The 22226-nt window shown below is 60.8% G+C and overlaps 2 protein-coding genes across 13 annotated transcripts; both read left to right on the top strand.

Annotated features, from left to right (window-relative positions):
* The first annotated feature begins 36 nt into the window (after positions 1-36).
* WDR90 (WD repeat domain 90) lies at positions 37-16171 on the top strand. 9 transcript variants are annotated; one of them, XM_072942312.1, is made up of 42 exons: positions 37-104; positions 322-413; positions 538-714; positions 801-909; positions 1130-1300; positions 1604-1718; positions 1807-1874; positions 2252-2355; positions 2433-2642; positions 2795-2857; positions 3091-3159; positions 3744-3854; positions 3939-4084; positions 4156-4213; positions 4696-4814; positions 4909-5052; positions 5142-5272; positions 5345-5461; positions 5780-6015; positions 6228-6367; positions 6594-6724; positions 7240-7370; positions 7686-7847; positions 8028-8156; positions 8371-8501; positions 8585-8625; positions 8810-8941; positions 9577-9674; positions 10284-10386; positions 10586-10707; positions 10887-11046; positions 11139-11329; positions 11418-11586; positions 11704-11815; positions 11951-12122; positions 14070-14192; positions 14368-14542; positions 14655-14785; positions 14890-15033; positions 15108-15227; positions 15339-15423; positions 15747-16171. In XM_072942312.1, the coding sequence occupies exons 1-42, from the start codon at positions 95-97 to the stop codon at positions 15902-15904; spliced, it is 5310 nt and encodes a 1769-aa protein (XP_072798413.1). In that variant the 5' UTR covers positions 37-94; the 3' UTR covers positions 15905-16171. The 9 variants fall into 9 exon arrangements, with proteins under 9 accessions (XP_072798413.1, XP_072798407.1, XP_072798405.1 ...); XM_072942306.1 differs by having other exon boundaries at positions 38-104; positions 7237-7370; XM_072942304.1 differs by lacking the exon at positions 37-104 and having other exon boundaries at positions 117-413; positions 7237-7370.
* Positions 16172-16491: 320 nt separating this feature from the next.
* On the top strand, positions 16492-22221 carry RHOT2 (ras homolog family member T2). 4 transcript variants are annotated; one of them, XM_072942313.1, is made up of 19 exons: positions 16492-16648; positions 16764-16822; positions 16921-17002; positions 17096-17139; positions 18051-18104; positions 18485-18534; positions 18612-18720; positions 18817-18918; positions 18994-19092; positions 19229-19337; positions 19426-19546; positions 19891-19975; positions 20048-20190; positions 20272-20372; positions 20459-20589; positions 20680-20766; positions 20876-20998; positions 21085-21287; positions 21592-22221. In XM_072942313.1, the coding sequence occupies exons 1-19, from the start codon at positions 16612-16614 to the stop codon at positions 21716-21718; spliced, it is 1866 nt and encodes a 621-aa protein (XP_072798414.1). In that variant the 5' UTR covers positions 16492-16611; the 3' UTR covers positions 21719-22221. The 4 variants fall into 4 exon arrangements, with proteins under 4 accessions (XP_072798414.1, XP_072798415.1, XP_072798416.1 ...); XM_072942314.1 differs by having other exon boundaries at positions 16597-16623; positions 16769-16822; XM_072942315.1 differs by lacking the exons at positions 16492-16648; positions 16764-16822 and having other exon boundaries at positions 16927-17002; positions 18485-18508.
* Positions 22222-22226: the final 5 nt, after the last annotated feature.

A 22226-nucleotide genomic window follows, 5' to 3' on the forward strand; every position in this document is an offset into this window, starting at 1 on the left:
TGGCGCCGTTGCTAGGCGGCCGTTGCTAGGCGCACGCTGCGTGCTTTGCGTCGGGAGCGCGGCGTCAGAGGCGGGAAGCGCGAGCGGCGGCGCCATGGCGCGAGGTAACGGCGCGCGGCTGGCGGGCTGGGGGCCGGGGTCTAGGGTCCGAGGTCCGGCGCTGCCGCGGACAGGCTGGTGCAGAGACTTGTGCGGAGCCCAGTACGCGCGCTGTGCTTGCTGTCATCGCTGGGGAGCGCGCAGACCCTGCCCCAGCCCCTCCCTGGTCCCTTGATGGGTCTGGCACCTGGGAGCAGGTCGTCATGTCTCCGTATCCCCCAGCGTGGCAGCACCCGTTCCTCAACGTCTTCAGACACTTCAAGGTGGATGAGTGGAAGCGGTCCACTAAGGAGGGCGACGTGGCGCCCGTGACGGTATGTGGGCCAGGACACCTGGCAGCGGGAGCCGGAGGCCTCCTCTCCTGGGACGCTTTGCTGCATCTCCCCTGGCGCTCCCTAGGTCTCTTCGGGACACCGCGCCTCTCATGTCTCTCTCCAGGACAAGACCCTGAAGTGCACCGTGTATCGAGTTCGGGGCTCTGTTTCTGCTGGCAATTACATCCAGCTCCCCAAAACCAGCACTCAGTCACTGGGGCTGACAGGACGATACCTGTACGTGCTCTTTCGGCCCTTGCCCACCAAGCACTTCATCATTCACCTGGATGTGTCCACTGAGGTGCTAAGCTGGGGAGCAGGGGCTGCCTCTGGGGACCCTGCACTACTGTTGCCTAAACTTTTCACGGCTGTATTGTGTCCCCACAGGACAGTCAGGTCATCCGAGTGTCCTTCTCCAATCTCTTCAAAGAATTCAAATCAACAGCCACGTGGCTTCAGTTCCCTTTTATCTTTGAGGCTGGGAGGTCCAGGAAAGGTAATACACCGATAGGGCATGAATGGGACACAGACGGTCTGAGACAGGCAGCTAGAAAGCCCAGGGGGCGGTGGGGCAGGCTCCCTCTTGAATGGCCAGGGGCAGCCTGGGTTGGGGGGCAGGTGGCTGTGGCCATAGACGTAGGGCCAGGCCAAGGACAGAGAGTGCTGTGGGCTGGCTGGTGAAAGAGTAGACGCTGACCTCGGTTTGTGTCCTGTAGACCTGGCAGGTATGATCCCTGCCGGTACCCGCTGGACCTGCCTGCAGCTCGACCTGCATGACATCCTCCTGGTCTACCTGAACCGTTGCTACAGTCACCTCAAGAGCATCAGGCTGTGTGCCAACCTGCTAGTTAGGAACCTCTACACCAGTGACCTGTGCTTTGACCCAGGTACGGGCTACCCTCCACGCCCTGTGTTTAGCCTGCCACCCGCCTGCTCCAGTGACTCTCTGTATGTTGGCCTCCCCACCCTCCTTCCCCCCAGGTTCTCAGCCCAGAAGGGGTCCACATCCCTGATACTTGATGAAATACCACCTTGGAGCCTCCTAGCTCCCAAGGCACCCATTGAGGAAGGTGGTGGCTGGGCCGGTGGCTGAGCAATACCCTGCCAGCACCCGGTGTCGAGTCTTGCCTGGGCTGGGAAAGTGAGCTGGGTGGGCTTCCCTGGACCTGGAAAAACTCCACTTTTCGTAGCTGTCACCATTGCTGAAGCCCGGAGGGCAAAGCTGCCTGTCACCCCTGTACCTCGAGAAATGGCATTCCCAGTGCCAAAAGGGGAGAGGTGGCATGACCACTACAGTCACATCCGGTGAGCGGCTCTGCTTGTTCTGAGGGAGGCTGGGTGCAGGGAGGGCAGGGTGGTCCCTGGGAACTGACTCTCCCTCCACCCTGCCAAGGTTTCCAAGTGACAGCTCAGAACCATTCTCCGAACCAGTTCAGAAGAGCTGTTCCCTTCCTGAGGCAGGTGGGCCTGTGGGGCCACTGGGGACCTAGGTTCAGGCCTGCAGGGCCCATGGAGCTCAGTGGGAGAGGGAGGCCTGATGCTGCATCTGGGGAGGTGAACTCAGCAGAGTGGTGCTTGCAAGGGAGGCTGTCCCAAAGTCCCAGAGCAGTGTGGGAGGGTCTGATTAGGGCACCTAGTGGCCTCAAACTTTCCATCTGGGAAGGGGTGCTGGGGCCCAGGGTAGGGTGGTGGGCTACAGCAGTTGATGTGGCTTTCCTCTTGCAAGTGGGCAAGGCTGGGGCCCACTGCTGCCTTCCTTCCCAGTGCCTTGTGGCCCCATTCTCGCAGGCCTGTCTGCACTCTCCTCAGTGAGCTTTGCGGTCTCTTCTGCATTGTAGTCTTACCGGGGCATGTGCCGCAGCTTCTTCCTCATCCGGTGGCCTTCAGCAAGCAAGTACAGGACAGTGTGTCCTTCAAGGTCCAGAAGCTTGGCCCTACAGCCGTGAGTACCCTTTGCCTTGGGAGATGTGGCAAGGGGTGATGCCCCCAGGGTGCTGACAGGCACCTTTCTCTCTGCAGTCCCGCTGGGCCCCTTCGGCACCCAGACCCCTTCCAGAAGTCACCCTGTCCTGTGAGTGCTCAGTGGTCTCCAGTGTGGGTGGCCCTAGTGGCCATTGCCAAGAGCCCTTCCCCTGGGTTGACAAACATGCAGCTGGCGACAGTGTTCACATATCTGCTCATAAGCCTGCTGTGGAGCCTGCAGCCCCAGAACATACAACCTCACAAGAGGTGAGGTGCCTGTCCTAAGGAAGGTGGGGGCTGGGCTGTGCCTTCAAGGGGGTGGGGATTTGATGATGTATGGATAGTGAGCTGCTGGGCCCTAGCGTACCCAGAATATGCGTGGGCCAGATAGTTTCTTGTGACAGTTGCTTCTCATTCAGTTTCTTGGCAGAAAGCAGAACCAACAAGAGGTGGCTGTGGGCAAGAATCGCTTTCAACAAAGAGTAAGGAGGTGGTCTGTGGGGGGCATCTCAGGCTCTAGGCTGGGGCAGGACCCTGGGTACTAGAGGGTCTGGCACTGTGGCTGGCATCTTGGCTTCCTGCCACAGAGCAGCTGGCAGATGCCACCAGGACCTAGTGGCTTTCTTGGGAGGGAGGAAGCAGCTCTGGGTGGAGCAGCCTTGGTGAGACAGGGGTCTTGCTACATGGGGTCTAACTGTGAGTTTACCTCTTTCAGAGCTTCCTGCCAGATCCAGTTCTGAGGCTCAAGGGGGTCATCGGCTTTGGAGGTTACAGCACCAAATGGGTGAGGGGTCCCGTGCTCCTGTTGGGTCCTACAAGTGTCAGACATGCAGAGGGGCAGTGGGAAGACCCCCACTGGACGTCTGAGTTCCCCCAGGTGTTGGCTCCCTTCATTGCTGTGGACGCCCATCCCTGCCCAGATCTGTACATGCTCAGTGCTTCCTCAGTGTGATGACTTCCAGTTGCAGGCATCTGTTCCCTTGTGTTGTAAACACTGAGTCAGTGCTGGTCCAAATGCTTGAGCTTCCAGAGACCTGAGAGCTCTCGTACGTCCTTTCAAGCTTTGGTGCGTGTTATCCAGCCAGGATCCAGACCAGCCATGTGGGCTCAGGTGTGGGTGAGACTTGCAGGTCCCTGCGGGGGCAGCAGGCCCTCCTGGATGTGGGCTTTCAGTCTTTGTAGGCTCTCTGGCCTTTTGTTACCTGCACCCCAAAATTTCTCATGTTGCAAACAGGGCTAAGAGGAAGCTCTAAACGTGCACACACGTGTGCATCCCGTTGACTCCTGTGTGTATGACTTGGAGGAATGCAGAGGTAGGGGGATGAGGCCAGCCAGCCTGTGACCTCAGCCTCTGGCCTATGTATGCAGGCCCTGTGGACCCGGGATGGGGCTGCTGTCGTGTACCCTTGCCATGCGGTCATTGTCATCCTGCATGTCAACACCCGGGAGCAGCGTCTCTTCCTTGGCCACACAGACAAGGTGGGCACACCTCCCACCCGCCCCAGCCCAAGGGTGGCTAGCATCTGCAGGCATGTGCCCTCCCCAAACCTGCTGCCTCGCCAGGTCTCTGCCCTGGCCCTGGATGGGAGCAGCTTACTGCTGGCCTCAGCCCAGGCGCGGCCCGCCAGCATGCTGCGCCTTTGGGACTTCCAGACTGGGGAGTGCCTGTCCCTGTTCCAGAGCCCAGTCCTCACCATCTCCTCCCTCAGGTGGGTGCAGGGCCTCCAAGGCGGGTGGGGGCCGGCCCCAACAACACTGACCACTTCCTCTGTGTCTGCAGCTTCTCGGACAGCGGGGCGCAGCTCTGTGGCATCGGCAAGGACCGCCATGGGCGGACGGTACTGGGGCTGGGCCAGGGAGGTGGAGCCGCCTGTTCCAGGGTACAAGCTGAGTCCAAACTGCTTAGGGAACAAGCATCCCCCGCTGACCTCCCCCAGCCCCACTGGGCACCCCTGCCCCACACATCCTTTGGAGTTTCTCGGTTTTTATTCCCTCCTGGACGGAGCGAACCTTTTAATGACTCACCTCACCCTCTTTGGTGGCTGGTTCTGCAGGCCTGAGACAGCCATGTTATATGTGTCAGCTTCTCTGAAGTTGGGTGTCTCACCCAGGGCTTCTCTTCTACTTGTGGTTGGCATCTTCTTCTCGTTTCTGCAGATGTGTCTGTGGGAGCCTGGGGTGGGCACATGTAAAGTTCCTCCAGGCTGTGGGGGCTGACTTCCTTACACCCTGCTCCTTGAAGGCTCGGGCCAGCTTTGTAGGGAGAGGCCAGACAGGGAGGCGGACAAGTGAGTGGGTGCTCAACGTGGGCCTGTTGCAGATGGTGGTGGCGTGGGCCACAGACCAGGTGGGGCGAGGTGGAGAGGCTGTCATTCTCGCGAAGGCACACACCGATGTTGACATCCAGGCATTTGAGGTTGCCTTTTTTGATGAAACCAGGTGACCAGCTGCCCACCTGCCTACCCTTGGTGCTGGGATGGGCCAAGTCATGAGCCCTCCCCTTCTACCTGACTCACCCTCTCACCCCTTGCAGGATGGCATCGTGCGGCCGGGGCAGTGTGCGGCTGTGGCGGCTGCGAGGCGGGGAGCTGCATTCCTGCCCTGTGGACCTGGGGGAGCACCACGCACTGGAGTTCACTGACCTGGCCTTTAAGCAGGCCCAGGACGGCCACACACTGTGAGCACTGCCCTCCCTCCCCTAACCAGCCAGGTGGGGTCCTGCTCCTTCCTGCCTTGTTAGCTCTCACCTGTTACCTCTCCAAACAGCTATGTGTGTAGCCGCAGTGGCCACATCCTAGAGATTGACCACCAGCACATGGCCGTGCGGCATGCTCACCGCCTCCTGCCCATGCAGACCCCTGGTGGCCCCCTTCCACAGAAGCAAACCTTCAGTTCAGGTAGGTGGGCCCCACTGTGTTTGGGGGAACAGCCCTGATGCTTTGGGCTGACCCTGCATCCCCACACCCCAGGCCCTGGCATCGCCATTACCAGCCTCAGTGTCTCCCAGGCCATGTGTGCCGTGGGCTCCGAGGATGGCTACCTGCGCCTCTGGCCCCTGGACTTCTCTTCTGTGCTCTTGGAGGCAGGTGGGGCTGTGGTAACACATTGCCACCTGGGTTGCCATAGGAGGGCAGTGTCTCTGGGCTGGATGGCAATATGTGGGGCTCAAAGGGGCCACATCCTGAGCCTGGGGTCCACTGTTGCTGAGCCTAGGAGTGGGTGGTCATGGGGGAGCTGCCTGTCCCAACCCACAGGGAGACAGGGCTCCAGACAGCAGGAAAACAGGTTCGTCTGTGTCCTGGGAAGGGGTGCAGCCTGGATGTGGTTAGCCTGCCCAAGTTGGCCCCGGTGCCAAGCCCACCCCACTTCAGGCCTGGGTGGTCACTGGCCCATCCTGCCCACAGAGCATGAGGGCCCCATCAGCTCCGTCCTCGTCAGCCCTAATGGCCTGCGTGTGCTGTCCGCCACTTCCTTGGGCCACCTGGGCTTCCTAGATGTCCATTCCCAGGAGTACAGTGTGCTGGTACGGTCCCATGCTGCCCTGGTGGTGGCCCTGGCCACTGACTGCAGCCGGGGACAGCTGGCCACTGTGTCCCAGGACCACACTGTCCGCATCTGGGATCTGGCGACCCTGCAGCAGGTAGGGTGTGATGGGAGGGGAGTTGGCCAGGAGGGAGGGACTAGAGGGCCACAGTCCACGTGAGACTAAGCTGAGGCCTGGTGGGTGGGGCCCAGGGTCCTGCCTGTGTTGGGGAGTGAAGGTTCAGGCTACTGGGAGAAAGACTAACTCTCAGGCCTTGTGGCTAGCTGGTCTTCCTACCCTATCTGTCCTCACGTGGCCCCACCCTCTAGTTGTACGACTTCACGTCACGGGAGGAGGCCCCGTGTGCCATCGCCTTCCACCCCACACAGCCGACCTTATTCTGTGGCTTCAGTAGTGGGGCTGTCCGCTCCTTCAGCCTGGAGGCTGCTGAGGTCCTGGTGGAGCATAGGTGAGTGCCTGGCTGGTCCCTGGCCCCACAGATACCCATGGTGGAAGCTGGGGTGGTGTGTGGGTTTCCCTGGGGTGTGTGGGCATCCAGGTAGGGCTGGGGAGGACTGTCCTTCTCCAGGAAGCCCTGCCTTCTGCTGCTCCTTGGGGACTCAGCCAGACGAACTGTGGGAGGTCTGAGATGATACAGCTCAGGGCCACAGTGGAGGGCATTGTGTGTGGTACAGATGTCACCAAGGAGCCATCACCGGCCTGGTCACCAGCCCTGACGGCAGCTTCCTGTTCAGCTCCTGCTCTCAGGGCACGCTGGCACAGTACCACATCGGTGGCCCCTGGTGCCGAATCCTGCGTATGGCAGGTCAGGCCTCCACACCCTGTCCCACCCTGGTCTCCCAGCCATCCCCTGGTCAGGTCCCCATAGGGGTGGGGCTCGTCTGGCACCCGCTGACAGTGGTAAACTGCATTCCATAGCCTCACTATCCAGACTGCTGGGGCAGATGGTTTAAGGACTCACCAATCCCCCAAAATTAAGTCAGTGAGGGTTTGTGCCCACCCTGCCCCAGGAGGAGATAAGCAGCAGTAGGGGTTGGCCCACCTGAGGACATCTGCTTTTTCCCATGGCCACTGTAACTCTAGCTAGCCAGGCTGTCACTTGGTGGTCACTCCAGGAGAACTACTAGCTATCCTGGCAGTATGCAGTGCCCACTGAAGTCTTGGTGCCTTCACATCCAGGCCCCATGCACTGGCTGCTGCGGGATCTGTCCAGCCCAGGCTGGTGGTACCTGTAGTTGAGGGAGGGGGCAGGTCGCAGGTCCCTGGCCAGTGGTGCCCACTGCCTGCCCAGCTGACTGCCTCCCCTTGTGCTGCCAGCAGCTAATGTGGTGTGCCTGGACGCCTGCCCGAGCCCCAGTGCCCTGGCGGTCAGTGGGGACAGCCGCCTGCTGGCCTTCGTGGGTCCCTCCAAGTACATGGTGACTGTCATGGGCACAGCTTCACTGGATGAGGTGTGTCCAGTGTGGATGGGGCCACACCAGCCTGGCCCACAGACCCAGTGGGTACCCCTGAGACTGGTTGCTGCATGGCTCCCCTGGGATCCACCAGGGTGGATGGTGAGGGCAAAAGTGGGAGGCCACGCTTACTTCAAAGAGGACCTTGGCCCTGCCCCCGTCATGGGCACAAAGGATGCATGAGCTATGGGTGGGCCAGGCAGGGTGGGGTGCCGGATGGGTGACCAAGGCTGCCCACAGCCCAGGCCTTGGCTCTGGGGGCTCAAGCTCTCCCCAGAGGTCATGGCAGAGACACTCGCTGCTCTCCCTCAGCTGCTGAAGATTGATGTCAGCGCCCTGGACCTGGCTGGCAGCCGCCTGAACTCAGCCATGGTTGTCTGCTTCGGCCCCACACCCCCTGGCCACCTGCTGGTGTCCACGTCATCAAACATGGTCGCAGTGCTAGACGCCTCGTCGGGCCGTGTGGTCCGGGAGGTGAGCCCAGGACCGTGGCTGGCAGCCTAGCCTCCCCATCCTTCCTGGGTCCAGCCTTGGTGCCTGCAGTGCCTGGAGGAGGGGGGCCCTGGGCCACCTGCTGCTCCTGAGAGGTGGCATTCTCTGAGAAGAGTGGTTTCTCCGTCTAGTGGTCCTATATGCTCTAATCTTCTCCCCCAGCTGTGCTGTGTCCACCCTGTGGCCTGCTCCTCCCTAGCTCTCAGTGGGGATGGCCGCTTCCTGCTAACAGCTGCTGACCGGGCCATCAAGGTGTGGGACTACTTGGCACAGGCCAGCCCTAGCTGCCAGGTGTGTGCCCTGGGCGGATGCATGGCAAGGTGGGGGTGGGAAGGAGGGTGGAGGATAGTCCCCCAGGTTCCCCCTGTGCCTGCTGGGGCCTGACATTGCATGAGGGCCTCTTGGTTGGTCCCCAGACTCTCTGTCAGGCCTGGGTGCTGGGAGGACGGTGGGGTCCCCAGCTGTGCCTCAGGGGTCTCTCTGTATGTGATACTGCTGCCCCCAGGTATACATCGGCCACTCAGAGCCTGTGCAGGCCATGGCCTTCACCCCTGACCGGCAGGAGCTCCTCAGTGTGGGAGACGCCATCTTTCTCTGGGACATTTTGGCCCCCACTGAGAGGTCCCCCCTAGGAAGGCAAGTACCTGCCCTTGACCTGCATCTACCAGGCCTCCTGCTGTGCCCTCCTCTCCTGACACCCTCTCTTGTTGCCTCTGCAGCGTTCAAGGCTCGCTCAAGGCCCCTCCAACGTGCAAGGCTAGTGAGTGGTCCCACCACACTGGCAGACTCTGTGGTGACATCTAGTGCTAGCACTGTAGCTGCTGTGGGTGGCCGAGCACTGTTCTTTTCCTGGGGCTGGTGGGGGTGAGGGGCCAGGCATGCCTCCTGCCACATGCTATGATCTCTTTAGGCCCTAAGCACAGCTTGGTTCCTTCCATCCTCAGGCCTCGGGGCAAGACAGCTGGAGGACGTGGTATCTGGGGCCAGTGGGCTCCCCCGGCAGCAGGTGCCTGTGCCATCCTTGGCATCCCCACCCCAGCTGGGCATCTGTGCCAGGCCCTCCAAGGGCCTTGATGGTGAGGGCAGGGATTCTGAGAGGGCTTTGGGGGGCATGGGCATCCAGCTCCCATCCTGACCGCCTTGCTGCTTCAGACCTAGGGGAGGGGTGGGAGGGGCTCTGTTCTCTCATCTCATTGTCTCCCCTACCTCCCCAGGCACTTTCTCCATGTCAGATAAGAGCCATGGCCTGGAGCAGCTCCGCCAGGCCTCAGGCCTACCTGTGCTTATGCAGAAGGAGGCTGGCAGGGCCGGTGATGGGGCTTGAGGGTTTACAGGGGGCCCCTGGGACCTCAGCAGGCCTTTCCACTCCCATGGGTGGCCCAGTAAGCAGGGGAGGTGCAGCAGGGTGGGGCAAGTTCATTTATAACTGGATCAGGGGCCAGGTGCATGTGCCCCGTGGACTTCAGATGGTTTCAGAATGGGCAGTGCCCCTGACAGCCTGGGGTTTGCTCTATGAGATAAGGCATGCTCACCTACAGGGCAGATGTAGAGCCTGCAGCCCTATTGGGCTAGGTGGACGGTGGGACATGGATCACTGTGCCCTCTGACCCCAGGCATCTCGCCAGCCAGGGTAAAGTGATTGCAGGGACAAGTCACTGTTTGGTTACAGGTGGTTTGATAACATTTTGTGGCCTCTCTCCCTCCCTAACAGCTACCTGCAGCACCAGGAGAGCCAGGGTCCAGTCCACCACCCGCCCAGACTCCTACAAGCACTTCATGGCGCGCTACAAGGCCTCCCCGCTGGCCAAGGTTGGCCACAGCTGGAGGGGTCCTCACAGCCCCCAGAGGCCCAGGGGTCAGGGCAGCACAGCCCTGTAGTTTCTGGGGATTCTCTTTCTCCCCAGTAAAAACAGATGCCATGGGGTTTCGCTGGGGTTGCTCCAAGTCACAACACGGGTCACCTCTCTGCCCTGAGCCCTGTGCTCTTGCTAGGCTAGTTAAGGCTCTTGCTGTCTTGCCGTCTAGATCCAGGCAATGTCCTAGCTGAGCCCACCCTCTCCAACCCACCATCCTGACTCCCTCCTACCTCCTCTTCTGCATCCTCCCCTGTGCCCTGCCCAGCCCAGGTCACCTTCCCTAAGAGCCCCTGGGTCCTGCAGTCCCTGCCCAGCCTCCCCCTGCCCCGGGTGCCTCCCACATCTCCATCTGCTTCTGTGTCTGCATACCCAGCTCCCATCCCCGGCTGGCCACCTTATACTGTCTTTGGTGCCCAAAATCCTCTGTTTGCCTCCTCCTGGGAGCACATACCTCCCAAGGCTCCATCCCAGGCCCCGGCCTGACAGGCAGAGCCTGAGATGGTAGGGGTTGGGTGGCCAGGCTGTGCTGGGGTACCAGTGTCCTGGGTCCACTTCCTCACAGGGTCTCTCCTTATCCCCCACTGGCGATGAGCGGCTGCACCTGAAGGCTGTCGTGGGCTACAATGGGAACGGGCGGGCCAATATGGTCTGGAGGCCAGACACAGGTGGGGGCCGCAGCACAGAAGCTGCAAGGTGGGGCTCAGCTCCGACCACCTATAGGCCAGGTCCCAGAGTGGGCATGTTCTCCTGGTGGCACTGGGTGCTTCAGCTCACACACACTTGCCTCCCCTGATCAGGAGTCTGGGGTGGGGGCAGGGGGGTGCACTGCAGCCACAGCTGATGGCACTGCCTACCTGCTCTCAGGCTTCTTCGCCTACACGTGCGGCAGCCTGGTGGTGGTGGAGGACCTGCACTCTGGTGCCCAGCGGCACTGGGTTGGCCACCCCGAGGAGATCTCCACACTGGCCCTCAGCCACTATGCTCAGGTGCCCACCCCGCTCCCCACCCTGAACGCCCCGGGCCAAGGTGCGCCTTAGAGGCTGGGTCCTTGAACCACCTCTGGTTCTCGCCTTTGGAGCGCTGTGAGGGGCACCCTTAACCCAGAGCAAGGGTGGGCCCGTGGCTCGCCCCCTCTCTGCTCACCACCTGCTGTTTTGTCTTCCAGATCCTGGCCTCTGCCTCCGTCCAGAGCAGTACTGCCTTGCACTGCCAGATCCGCCTCTGGGACGTACAAGGGGGCTCCTGCCGGCAGCTCATCTCTCACCACAGCACTGCTGTCCAAGCCCTGGCTTTCTCGCCAGATGACGGGTTTCTTGTCACACTGGGTCAGCAGGGAGGTTGGTGGGGGGCACTGGCCTCCGGACTCCCCTGCCTATACTGGGACCTCTGGGTAGCTGACTCTGTGCATCTCCCCCAGGGGACTATGGTGACCGCACCCTGGCCCTGTGGAGCACAGCCACCTGTGAGCTCATGACCTCTGTGTGCCTCCCGGAGCCAGTCCATGGCGTGGCCTTCGACCCCTGGGATGGTGGTGTGCTCGCCTGTGTGGGCCGGGGTGCTGTCACCTTGTGGCTCCTGCTGCAGCTTGGGGCTGACGTCAGCCTCCAGGTGCCTAGGTTCAGAGGAGGTTTTGGAAGATGGGCTCAGGCTGGGCCCTAGGGCATCGTTGACCCACGCTGCCCTCATGTCCCTCCAGATCCACCAGGAGCCCATCCCGGAGGAGGTGGGGGCGTGCGAGCTGACCTCGCTCTGCTTCGGGCCTGCGCCCCTGCTGTACTGCGGCTCCAATGCTGGGCAGGTGTGCGTTTGGGACACACGTGCTGGCCGCTGCTTCCTGGTCTGGGAGGCCGACGACGGTGAGATTGGTGGGTATCTCATGGAACCCCTGTGGCCCTTGATAGCTCGGGGTTCTGCTCTCCCTGGGACCCCATGTTGGGTTCTAGGTACCTGGAGACAGGGCTCATACCACCTCCTGCCCCTAGGAGTGCTGCTGTGCTCAGGTACGCGGCTGGTCAGCGGCAGCAACACCAGGCGTCTGCGCCTGTGGGCCGTGGGGGCTGTGCCAGAGCTGAGGTGCAAGGGCTCCGGTGCCAGGTGAGCCAGCTCCTTGCCACCAGCTGGGCCTGTCCCCAATGGGACATGCTCAGGCAAGGCCAGGGCCCAGGGGCCAAACCATTTGGCTCCCTGAGCTCTCACTACTGCCACCCCTTTGACCCACTGCCCCACTAGGTCTCACTCTGTGTTCATGGAGCATGAGCTGACCCTTGATGGGGCTGTCGTGAGCGCGGTCTTCCACGACAGCATGGATATGGGTGTGGTGGGCACCACGGCTGGCACTCTCTGGTACGTCAGCTGGGCCGAGGGTACCAGCACCCGCCTCATCAGTGGCCACAGGAGCCAGGTAAGGTTGCAGAAGCCTCCAAGGGGCTTCCCCCTGGTGCAGGCAAGGCAGCCAGCCCTCTATTCCCCCCCCAGGTACTCCGTGCCCACGCCCAGTTGGGAAGTCCCAGGAGTTCCTGGATGAGGACTGCACACACCTGTGGGCACGGGGTCCATGCTGTGTCCACTCACAGCCCTGAGCCTTGTGGTCTTCTCAGTCTTCCCTCTTTTCTGCCACTTCTTTTCCTTTGTAATTTACTTGTGGAAAAAAATCAGGTCATCTGCCCTGGAGTCTCCATGACCATTGTTGGACCTGCTTCTCTGGCGTCCAAGAGGTCTGGAGGCCAGGCCAGGGTCTGGTTAACACTGGTCAGTCCCAACATCACCTCCTCCTGGGAACACTGTGCATCCCACGAGGAAGCACGGAGGGCTCGTGCCTCTTGGTGATGCCCTTGTCTGAGGGCGGGGGTTTTAGGGGGCAGTAGTCAGAGCTGTCGTTCCTTCAGGAGGGATGCGGCCTCGCGAGCTCATGGGTTTCCTGAGGCTTGGAAGGGGCACAGGTGGACAAGTCTGTCCTTGTGGACCAGGTCCCCAGCATCTGCCAACAGCAGCCATTACTCTCCAAGTGTCTTTAGGGGCTGGTGGGTGGGAACGTGGGTCCGGCTTCCTTGCTGTTACTTCTCTTAGTGCTCGTGGAGTCCTGACCTCGGCCAGTGGCGGGTTCTTCAAGTTGGCCCCAGAGACTTCTTTCCCAAGAGTCTGTGTTTGTTTGGACATAAAAGTAACCATCAAAGGAACTCCCACCTGAAGTGGTGACAATTATGTGCTTTTCCCTTTTTTTGGTAACAGCTTTATATTGAAGTATAATTTATGTGCCACACACTCACCTGTTTAAAGTTAGTGGTTTTTGAAACGTTCACAGAACCATACAACCCTTGTCCCAGTCACTTCCATTCCAGAAGGAAATACCATACCCATTAAATACTCACCCCCATTTAGCACCCCAGCCCCTGGCAGGCACTAGCTGACCCTGTGTCTGTGGGTTTGCCTATTCTGATGGCTCATGTGGACAGAAACACACACTCCTGTCTGGCTTTTCTCACTGGGGCATCATGTTTTCAAGGTCCACCCGAGTTGTAGTGTCACTGCTTTACTCCTTTTTATTGCTAAATACGCTTCTGCGGTACAGATAGGACATGTGTTTATCTACCCACTAGGGTGAGCTCAGGGGTTAGTTAGTCCTTGACCTGAGCTGATGGTCACTGGTGACCTCCCTCTCCTGTGGACCACAGGTGCTCCAGGCTGTCCCCCTGCAGCTCCACCCAGGACCAGACTTGGCTGTCCCAGAGCCCATGGCCTTGCCAATGGGAATTGAACTTAGAGGTCACAGTCTGAGGCCCAGAGGGTCCCATCTCTTCTCAGCCAAACAGAGCTAAATCATTATTCTTTAGGATGAAATGCATAAGTTCATACTTACACTTGAAATTCAAATTCAGCATTAGGCTGTTTTATTTCGTCCCATGGTGCCTGGTGTCTGTATTCTTTTTCTTACACTGAAGATCCTGATTTTCCTTTGATAGACACAGTGCGTATATCCGTGCACATGTGCACGCACGAGACAGTCTCAGCCCCCTTCCCCCCACCCCCTCCCGCTGTGATGAGCCCCTCTCCTTTGCTTCAGTCTGTAGCCCTCTGGGATCACTGTGTTTTAGATTCTGTCAGGACAGTTCCTTCTGTGTCCTAGCAAGTAGACAGTCATGTTCAAATGACCAGTGGGCTTCTTGTAATTTGGACTCCCTTCTGGTCTAATCTGGGGACACTTGGGACAGTTTCTTCATGTCACATGGAGGGGTTGGGGCCAGGCAGACTTGAGGGGGAGATCAATGCCCTGGTGAACAACCTGGCCACACTGTGTCCCCTCTCTGCCTGATGGCTGTGTGGCCTCAAACAAAACACTGGCTTCCTGCAGGTGAACGAGGTGGTCTTCAGCCCCAGCGAGTCCCATTGCGCCACGTGCAGTGATGACGGGAGCGTGAGGGTGTGGTCCTTGGCCAGCATGGAGCTGCTGATCCAGTTCCAGGTGTTAAGCCAGGTATAGAGGGCAGGGGTACCTGGGCCTGGGAGTGCGTGCTCAGGGTGGAGCCCAGACCAGGTCCTGGCCCTGCCTGTTCCTCCTCCAGCCTTGCTGTCTGTCTGCAGCCTTGGGCTTAGGCCCCCATCTCCCCTTCCCAGGGGAGTGCTGATATCTTCCCACCATGGGTCCCCAGAGCTGCCTCTGCCTGGCTTGGAGCCCCCCGTCCTGCAGACGCCCAGAGCAGCAGCAGGTGGTGGCGGGCTACAGTGATGGCACCCTACGGGTCTTCAGCGTTTCCCGAACGGCGATGGAGCTCAAGATGCACCCCCACCAGGCTGCACTGACAGCCATTGCCTTCTCTGCTGATGGTGAGGGGCGGGGCTCATGCAGTGACAGCGTGGCTTTTGCCCGGCCCAGATCACACCTTTGGGCTGAGGGTCAGGGGCTCACAAATAACAGCACGGCTCCTGCCTGGCCCAGGGCAGACCATCCTTTCTGGAGACAAGGACGGGCTCGTGGCTGTGAGCCGTCCTCGCACGGGGATGACCTTCCGTGTACTGAGTGACCACCGAGGCGCTGGGATCTGCACCATCCAGAGCACGAGAAAAGAGGTGAAGTGGCCTCATGAGCCGGCAGGGCCCGTCCTGGGGATGCAGGCAGGGAAGGAGATAGGCAGAGTGGAGTGGGAGGTACCCACCAACCCTTACCTCCCCAGTACGGAGACTTCAGGGCAGAGGGCATGGACCTGTGGCTGGCCGCCAGTGGAGACCAGCGGGTGAGCGTCTGGGCCTCTGACTGGCTGCGGAATCACTGTGAGCTCGTGGACTGGCTTAGCTTCCCTGCACCCGTCGTCACAGAGGTAAGAGCCCTGGTGGCCCTGTGGCAGGATGCTGCCCACCGTGCTACAACATGAATGTGTTGTGTCCTCTGCAGGCTTCTGGCTACCTGCCACCCACCCTTGCTGCCTTCTGCCCCTGGGATGAGGCACTGCTGGTGTGTGTGGGCCTTGGCGTGCACCCTGAGGTGGTCTTCTACAGCCTCTACCAGAAGCAGGCAGGTGCACCCCTCCATGTGGTGCTGGGAGCCCGAGGGACCTAGGGCTGGGGAGGGGTGGGTCTCGGGGCTGTGGGAAACCCCCCAGTGCCTTGTGCTTGCTGCCTGCAGGTGGTGAAGAAGATCCCACTGCCTTTCTTTGCTATGTCTGTGAGCCTGTCCCCCAGGGCCCGCCTTGTGGCCATTGGCTTTGCTGGTGAGTGCTGATGGGTGTGGACTCTAGCCTGTCTTGAGTAGGGCTGAGTGGGTACACCCATGTCTCCACACTGAGTCATGCCTCTCACCATTGGGCCCTGGGTTTCTCCTCCCTGAAGTGCAATGAGGACACCTGCTCTGGGGGGTCATAGGGTCAGGAGATGAGGTGGGTGGGGTGCTGGGTTCCCCCATGAGGCATGGCACCCAGCTGGAGACAGAGCCAGGGTGGGCTGGAGGACCTCTGGGTCCTGAAGCCACACAGACACAGGGCCAATGGCACCCTACCTGCACTGCCCCACCTCACCCTGGGCTGTCTGCCTACAGAGCGTGTGCTGACACTGGTGGACTGTGTGTCTGGGGCCGTGCAGGACTTTGCTGGCCATGACGACTCGGTGAAGCTCTGCAGGTTTGCGCCATCCAGCCGGCTGCTCTTCACCGTCGCCCACAATGAGATATTGGTGTGGGAGGTCATGAGCCACTGAGCTGCGGTAGGGACCGCAGGGTCAGGCGTGCCCTGTGGGGCAGCTAGGCGCCTGGCCCAGGCAAAGGCTCAGCCAGGCAGCTGGGTTGGCCACGGGCCCCATGCTGGGTCAGGGTGGCTGGGGGGCTGCACCCCTCCACCCTAGACTGGCCCAGGACTATGTGAGTCAAGACCTTGAACATAGGTGATGTGTTTGTTGCTTCTTTTCCTGAGGGTTTTTTGTGTTTTACCTTGTACAGTTCAAATAAATGTGGGTGTTGCAATGTGACACTGTCTGCTGGTCAGTCTGGACTCTTGCCTGGGCTTGGCCCTCCTGCGTTGCCTGAGCTCAGCTTCTGCCCAACCCCCATACCTCCCGCTCCCGGCCAGGCCACAGACCCTGACCTGGCGGCAGCAGTGCGAGGGCTGAAGGCCAGCCCACCTGCGAGAGCTGCCTGAGCCAGAGCAGGAACTGAGGGGGCGGGGCGGCACGTGGGCCAGAGGCCCCGCCCCTCCGGCCGGCGCGCCACCTGCAGTTCCCGACGCGCTCACGCGGTGGCGCCGCAGCACAGCCTGGCCTCTGGTCTGCCCGACTCGTTAGTGCGGCTGCGCGGGCGGGAGCCGGAAGTACCCGCGCGGAGAGGGCGGGCGGGGGCCAGGGTCGCAGTGGCGGTCGGAGTCAGGGGCTGGTTCTGCGCCGGGGTCGGGCAGCAGCTCCTGACGGCCGCCATGAAGCGGGATGTGCGTATCCTGCTGTTGGGCGAGGGTAGGCGCTCAGGCGGGGGTCGGGCTGGGGCGGGGGTCTTGGGGCTGGGGCCAGCCCTGTCCGGGGCGGGGCGCCGCGACCTTGGCCGCCGCGCTGACCGCGCTTCCCCGCGCAGCCCAGGTGGGGAAGACGTCGTTGATCCTGTCGCTGGTGGGTGAGGAGTTCCCCGAGGAGGTAAGGCCGAGTGCGCCCCAGTGCCCAGGTTGGGCCGAGGCCCGGGCACCGCCGCCCTCAGTCCCTCCCGGCTGCTCTCACGGCTTTGTCTGCCCCAGGTCCCGCCCCGGGCAGAAGAGATCACCATTCCCGCAGACGTCACCCCAGAGAAGGTGCCCACGCACATCGTGGATTATTCAGGTAAAGCCGGTTGCCCGCCCATAGTGCTGTTCAGGGTTCCGCCCAGGAGCGGGTGTTTCTGGCATCTGCAGTGAGGTCTCTTTTTCCATCTAGAAATTGAACAGACAGCCGAGGAGCTCGAGGAGGAGATTCACAAGGTACAGTGTGTCCTAAGGGTTTGGGAAGGAGGTGCTGGGCACGAGTGTCAGGGCTCAGGCCAGGGAGTGGTGCTGCCTGGGCTTGATTGGCTTCTCTCTGATGGATTGGATTAAAGTGTTCAGGGTGTGCACAGCCTCATTAATCCTGCTGTGACCTGTCAGCACCGAGTGTTATTGGAGTCTCTGTGATGCACTCTGCTGGGAGCTGGAAAGGAGAGGGACCTATCTTCCTTCTGCACACATGGCTGGCCAGCCCCATGGCTCTCCAGGCCCAGCCTTCCCTCTTCAGTGGACCCTGGGGAACAGCTTTCAAGTCTTCAAAAGTTATCCCTTAAACAGCTCTGTGCCCAGCTACCTGATTCCCACCCCATAGTCCGGTCCACACCCTGAGACCCTGGGCCACAGTAGATGTCTTGACCGGGGCTGTGGGCTACACAGCCTTCTCTTTTCTTGTTATTAGGAGAACCTGTGCCTGAAACGGGCTCCTGGGGGTTGGTGGCATGGCCCCTGGAACCTCTGCTGTGTCATGGGAATGCCACTGGGCAAGGGTATGGGCTGCAGCTGTCTTTCTGTCACCCTTCTTGTACTGTAGTCCTTATCATATTCTTTGCCTGTAGTGACCAGAAAGCAAAGGGCTGAGACTGGGGCTGGGGTGCCAGGTATCAGGGTGGTTGTGCCTGTCTTGAGCCCTTGGGACTCACTGACCAGAACTGCAGTCCTGGGGCTTGGCATCTGCAGTGGGCACAGGTCAAGGAAGGGCTCGCCAGAGGTGTGAGTGGCCAATTGCCAGTCCCAGCGTGACTTGGCCAAGGAGTACTGGCTGGAGGAGCGGGCTTCCCGCAACAACCTGTGCAGTGTGTGAATGAAGCAGGAAGCTTTAGGTAACACTGTGCTTCCCTTCCCTACCAAAGGCGAACGTGGTGTGTGTGGTGTATGACGTGTCTGAGGAGGCCACCATTGAGAAGGTGAGCAAGAGAGCTCTTTAACTATCCCAGATTCCTGCCACTTGCACCCAACCACTGGCCTGTTCACACACACCCTAGGTGGATGCTCAGCTGACCCAGGCCTTGTGCGGCTTGCACCCATGGCCAGTCCCATCTCTAACAAGTGCTTTGGGGGAGCCTCCCAGAGCCTCCCTGGCCAGGACCCCCACAGCTTCCCCAGGGAGCCCCATGATCCAAAGAGTGTGGACAGCCATGTGTCTGAACCTTTTGGGCCTGGGGAAGTGGTTGCTGACTCCAGGCCCCTTATGGGTGTTTGGGGAACTGCTGGAATCAGATGAGTTCCACATGGGAGTTGTGTGCTAGGCAAGCTTCTATCCTCATGGCATGGCCTTGCTTTTCAGATTCGAACCAAATGGATCCCACTGGTGAATGGGGGCAAGAGGGAGCCCAGGTAGTAGGGGGGCCAGGGGAGGAGGGTTAGGCCCCACCAGCTTCTTGATTCCTGGTGACCATAGGCCTCTCCCCCAGGGTCCCCATCATCCTGGTGGGCAACAAGTCAGACCTGCGGCCGGGGGGCTCCATGGAGGCCGTGCTGCCTATCATGAGCCAGTTCCCCGAGATCGAGACCTGTGTGGAGGTGAGCATGCTGGGCGGTGGGGGTGCCAGGACTGTGGAGACAGGGCAGGGGGCCTTCCTGCCTCACCTCTCTTGAGTCTGTTCCAATGTGTCCCAGTGCTCAGCCAAGAACCTGAAGAACATCTCGGAGCTGTTCTACTACGCACAGAAGGCCGTGCTGCACCCTACAGCCCCCCTCTATGACCCTGAGGCCAAGCAGGTGGGCATTGGGTACCAGCAGGGAGGGCAAGTGGATGGGAGCAGTGGGGGCATGCTGAGCTGGCTGTCCCCACAGCTGAGGCCCGCGTGTACCCAGGCCCTCACGCGCATCTTCAGGCTCTCAGACCAGGACATGGACCAAGCGCTCAATGACCAGGAGCTCAACGCTTTCCAGGTGCAGCTCCCTCTGTCTCCTTCATCTCTGTCATCCCTTCAGCTCCAGCTGCCCTCCACGCCTCGGCCGCCCTGGTGACAGGCCATGCGATCTCAGGGCAGCTGGCTGACCAACAGCTGCTTTCTCTCGGAGGCAGAAATCCTGTTTCGGGCACCCCCTGGCCCCACAGGCCCTGGAGGATGTGAAGATGGTGGTGAGCAGAAACGTGGTGGGAGGCGTGCGGGACGACCGGCTCACCCTGGATGGTGAGGCTCTATGTCCTGCCTGTCCTCGGGTGTGGGGAGAGGCAGGGCTGTGCCCAGTGCTACTTGCTCCTCTGCCCCTCCTGAGCAGGCTTCCTGTTCTTGAACATGCTGTTCATCCAGCGAGGCCGCCATGAGACCACGTGGACCATCTTGAGGCGCTTTGGGTACGGCGACTCGCTTGAGCTGACGGCCGACTACCTCTTCCCACCGTGAGTGGTGTTTGGCCTCAGGGCTTGCCTCCGCTCTGTGTCAAATGGGGCCTGGAGGCTTCTGGACCCTGTGCTGGGGCCCCTCGGGACGCTTGTCTTTGGAGGAGGTTGGAGCCCTTATTGTGGGCTGAGCACTAGGTGGGACGGGGCTGCCTGCCTGGTGGCCTGTGGAGGAAGGAGGTGCCCTGCACTGGGGGGGGCCAGTTGGGACACACACTCTGGGAGACACCCCAGCCCCAACTGTCTGCCTGCCTGCTCTGCTGAGGGTGGGGAGCAGCAGCCAGCAGGGCGGAAAGTCCACAAGTGGGAGGCTTGCCAAGCTCAGCTTCCCTGGCACCCTGCAGGCTCCGCGTGCCCCCTGGCTGCAGCGCTGAGCTCAACCACCGTGGCTACCAGTTTGTGCAGAGAGTGTTTGAGAAGCATGACCAGGTGAGGGCACTGGGCCCCCCTAAACCCCCACTATGGCCTGTTGCCCGTGTCACCAAGCCCCTCTGCCCACAGGACCGGGATGGTGCCCTCTCACCAGCGGAGCTACAGAGCCTCTTCAGCGTGTTTCCAGCTGCTCCCTGGGGCCCCCAGCTCTCCCGCACAGTCCGCACCGAGGCCGGTTGGCTGCCCTTGCACGGGTACCTCTGCCAGTGGACGTAAGTGCAGCCCTCACCTGTCGAAACACCCCCCACGCCTTCTGCCCCACAGTGACACATCTCCACCTCTTTTGTCTCCAGCCTGGTGACCTACCTAGATGTCCGGTGCTGTCTCGAGCACCTTGGCTACCTGGGCTACCCCACTCTCTATGAGCAGGACTCTCAGGCTCATGCCATTACAGGTGGGTGCTTGCTTTCATACCAGCCTCCCGCCTGGTACCTCCCCAGCAGCCCCTCCCTCTCACTCATCCTTGCCCCCTGCCCACAGTCACCCGGGAGAAGAGGCTGGACCAGGAGAAGGGGCAGACACAGAGGAGTGTGCTCCTGTGCAAGGTGGTGGGGGCCCGTGGAGTGGGCAAGTCCTCCTTCCTGCAGGCCTTCCTTGGCCGTGGCCTGGGGGTGAGCGTCCACTGTATGGCAAGGGACCCGGGGTGGGGACGGGTCCTGGGGGGAGTCAGGGCAGCGAGCTTCAGGTGTCTTCCTCCTCAGCACCAGGGTGCCCAGGATCTCTCTGAGGAGTCCTCCACTTATGCCATTGACACAGTTCAGGTCAACGGGCAGGAAAAGTACCTGATAGTGAGTGTGGGATCCCCATTGGACCTGGGCTGTGCATACTGGGGGAGCTGTCCCGAGGTGGCCCTGGGGAACCAAGCCCTGTGCCCTTCTGAGGCCACCCTCTGTTCAGCTATGCGAGGTGGGTGCAGACAGCTTGCTGACCGTCGCAGCTGATGCTACGTGTGATGTTGCCTGCTTGATGTTTGATGGCAGTGACCCTGCGTCCTTCACACTGTGCGCCAGTGTCTACAAGGCAAGTTTCCATTAGCCCCGGAGGCCCTGCCAGGTGGCACAGGCAGGGGTCCACCAGTGTGCTTACACACCCCTCCCCCACTGCAGCGCCACTACATGGATGGACAGACCCCTTGCCTCTTCGTCTCTTCCAAGGCTGACCTGCCCGGAGGCATCTTGTCACCTGGCCTGTCCCCAACCGAGTTTTGCCGCAGGCATCGGCTATCTGCCCCGACCCCGTTCTCCTGTGCTGGCCCAGCCATGCCAGACACCACCATCTTTACCCGGCTCGCCACCATGGCCACCTTCCCGTGGGTATCAGCAGCACAGTCCTCATGTGGGAGACCTGTCCCTGCCCCAGGGTACCCATGGTCCCTGTCACTGGGAGGGTGGGACAGCTCTGGTGTCAGGACTGGAGTTGGTTAGAGTTGCTGGGTGGGCCTTGGTGCCAGTGCTGATGTGCAAAAAGGGCACTCAGAGCCTGGTCTCACAGGCTGCTCTGTCTGGGGGTCTTGCTTTGCTGGGCGCTGACAAGGAGCAGTAAAGTGGGGCTGCATGGGTTTCTAGGAGACGGAGGTGGAGGGTACAGCAGCAAGGGTCACCTCTCTCCTACAGACACCTTGTTCATGGGGAGCGACATACTACCTCCTTCTGGCTCCGGGTGGCACTGGGGACAGCTGGGGCCGCCGTCGCTGCAGTCCTCAGCTTCTCACTCTACAGGGTCCTGGTGAAGAGCCGTTGAGTCCCCAGGACCCCCTGGTCTGATATCAGGGCCCACAGGGTGCTGGTGTGGGGCCACCTGCTTGGGGTGGGGAGTGGGGGGCTTCTTTCTGTCTCAGCTTTCCTTCTGAGGACAGTCTTCTCCCTGCCATGCCTCTGCCGGAGCAGCAAGACTGGGTCCTCGGGACCCAGAACCCTGTGTCCTGTCCCACTGCAGATGCCGGGCATTGCCCTCCTTTGTGGGCTTCTTGTATTAGAGGGACTGTGGGGCATGGGTGAAAAAGCCAGTGACCCCAGAGCAGAATTCTCAGGGCTCTACTCCTCCTTCCTGGTCCCAGGTGGCCAGTATATGTGAAGGGGGTAAGAAGGCAGAGCTTTGGGCCAAAGGCAGGGGGTGGGGACAAGAAGTGGCTGGACCATTGTGCCCTTCCCCTTCCCCCCATCTGAAGACAGGTCCAGGGCTGTGCCCCTTACAGAAGACAAAAGAGATTGGGTTTCCTGATTAAACTTCACTTGTGTCTTTTCCATCT

This window comes from Vicugna pacos, chromosome 18 (assembly GCF_048564905.1).
Source record: "Vicugna pacos chromosome 18, VicPac4, whole genome shotgun sequence".
Classification (NCBI taxonomy): domain Eukaryota; kingdom Metazoa; phylum Chordata; class Mammalia; order Artiodactyla; family Camelidae; genus Vicugna; species Vicugna pacos.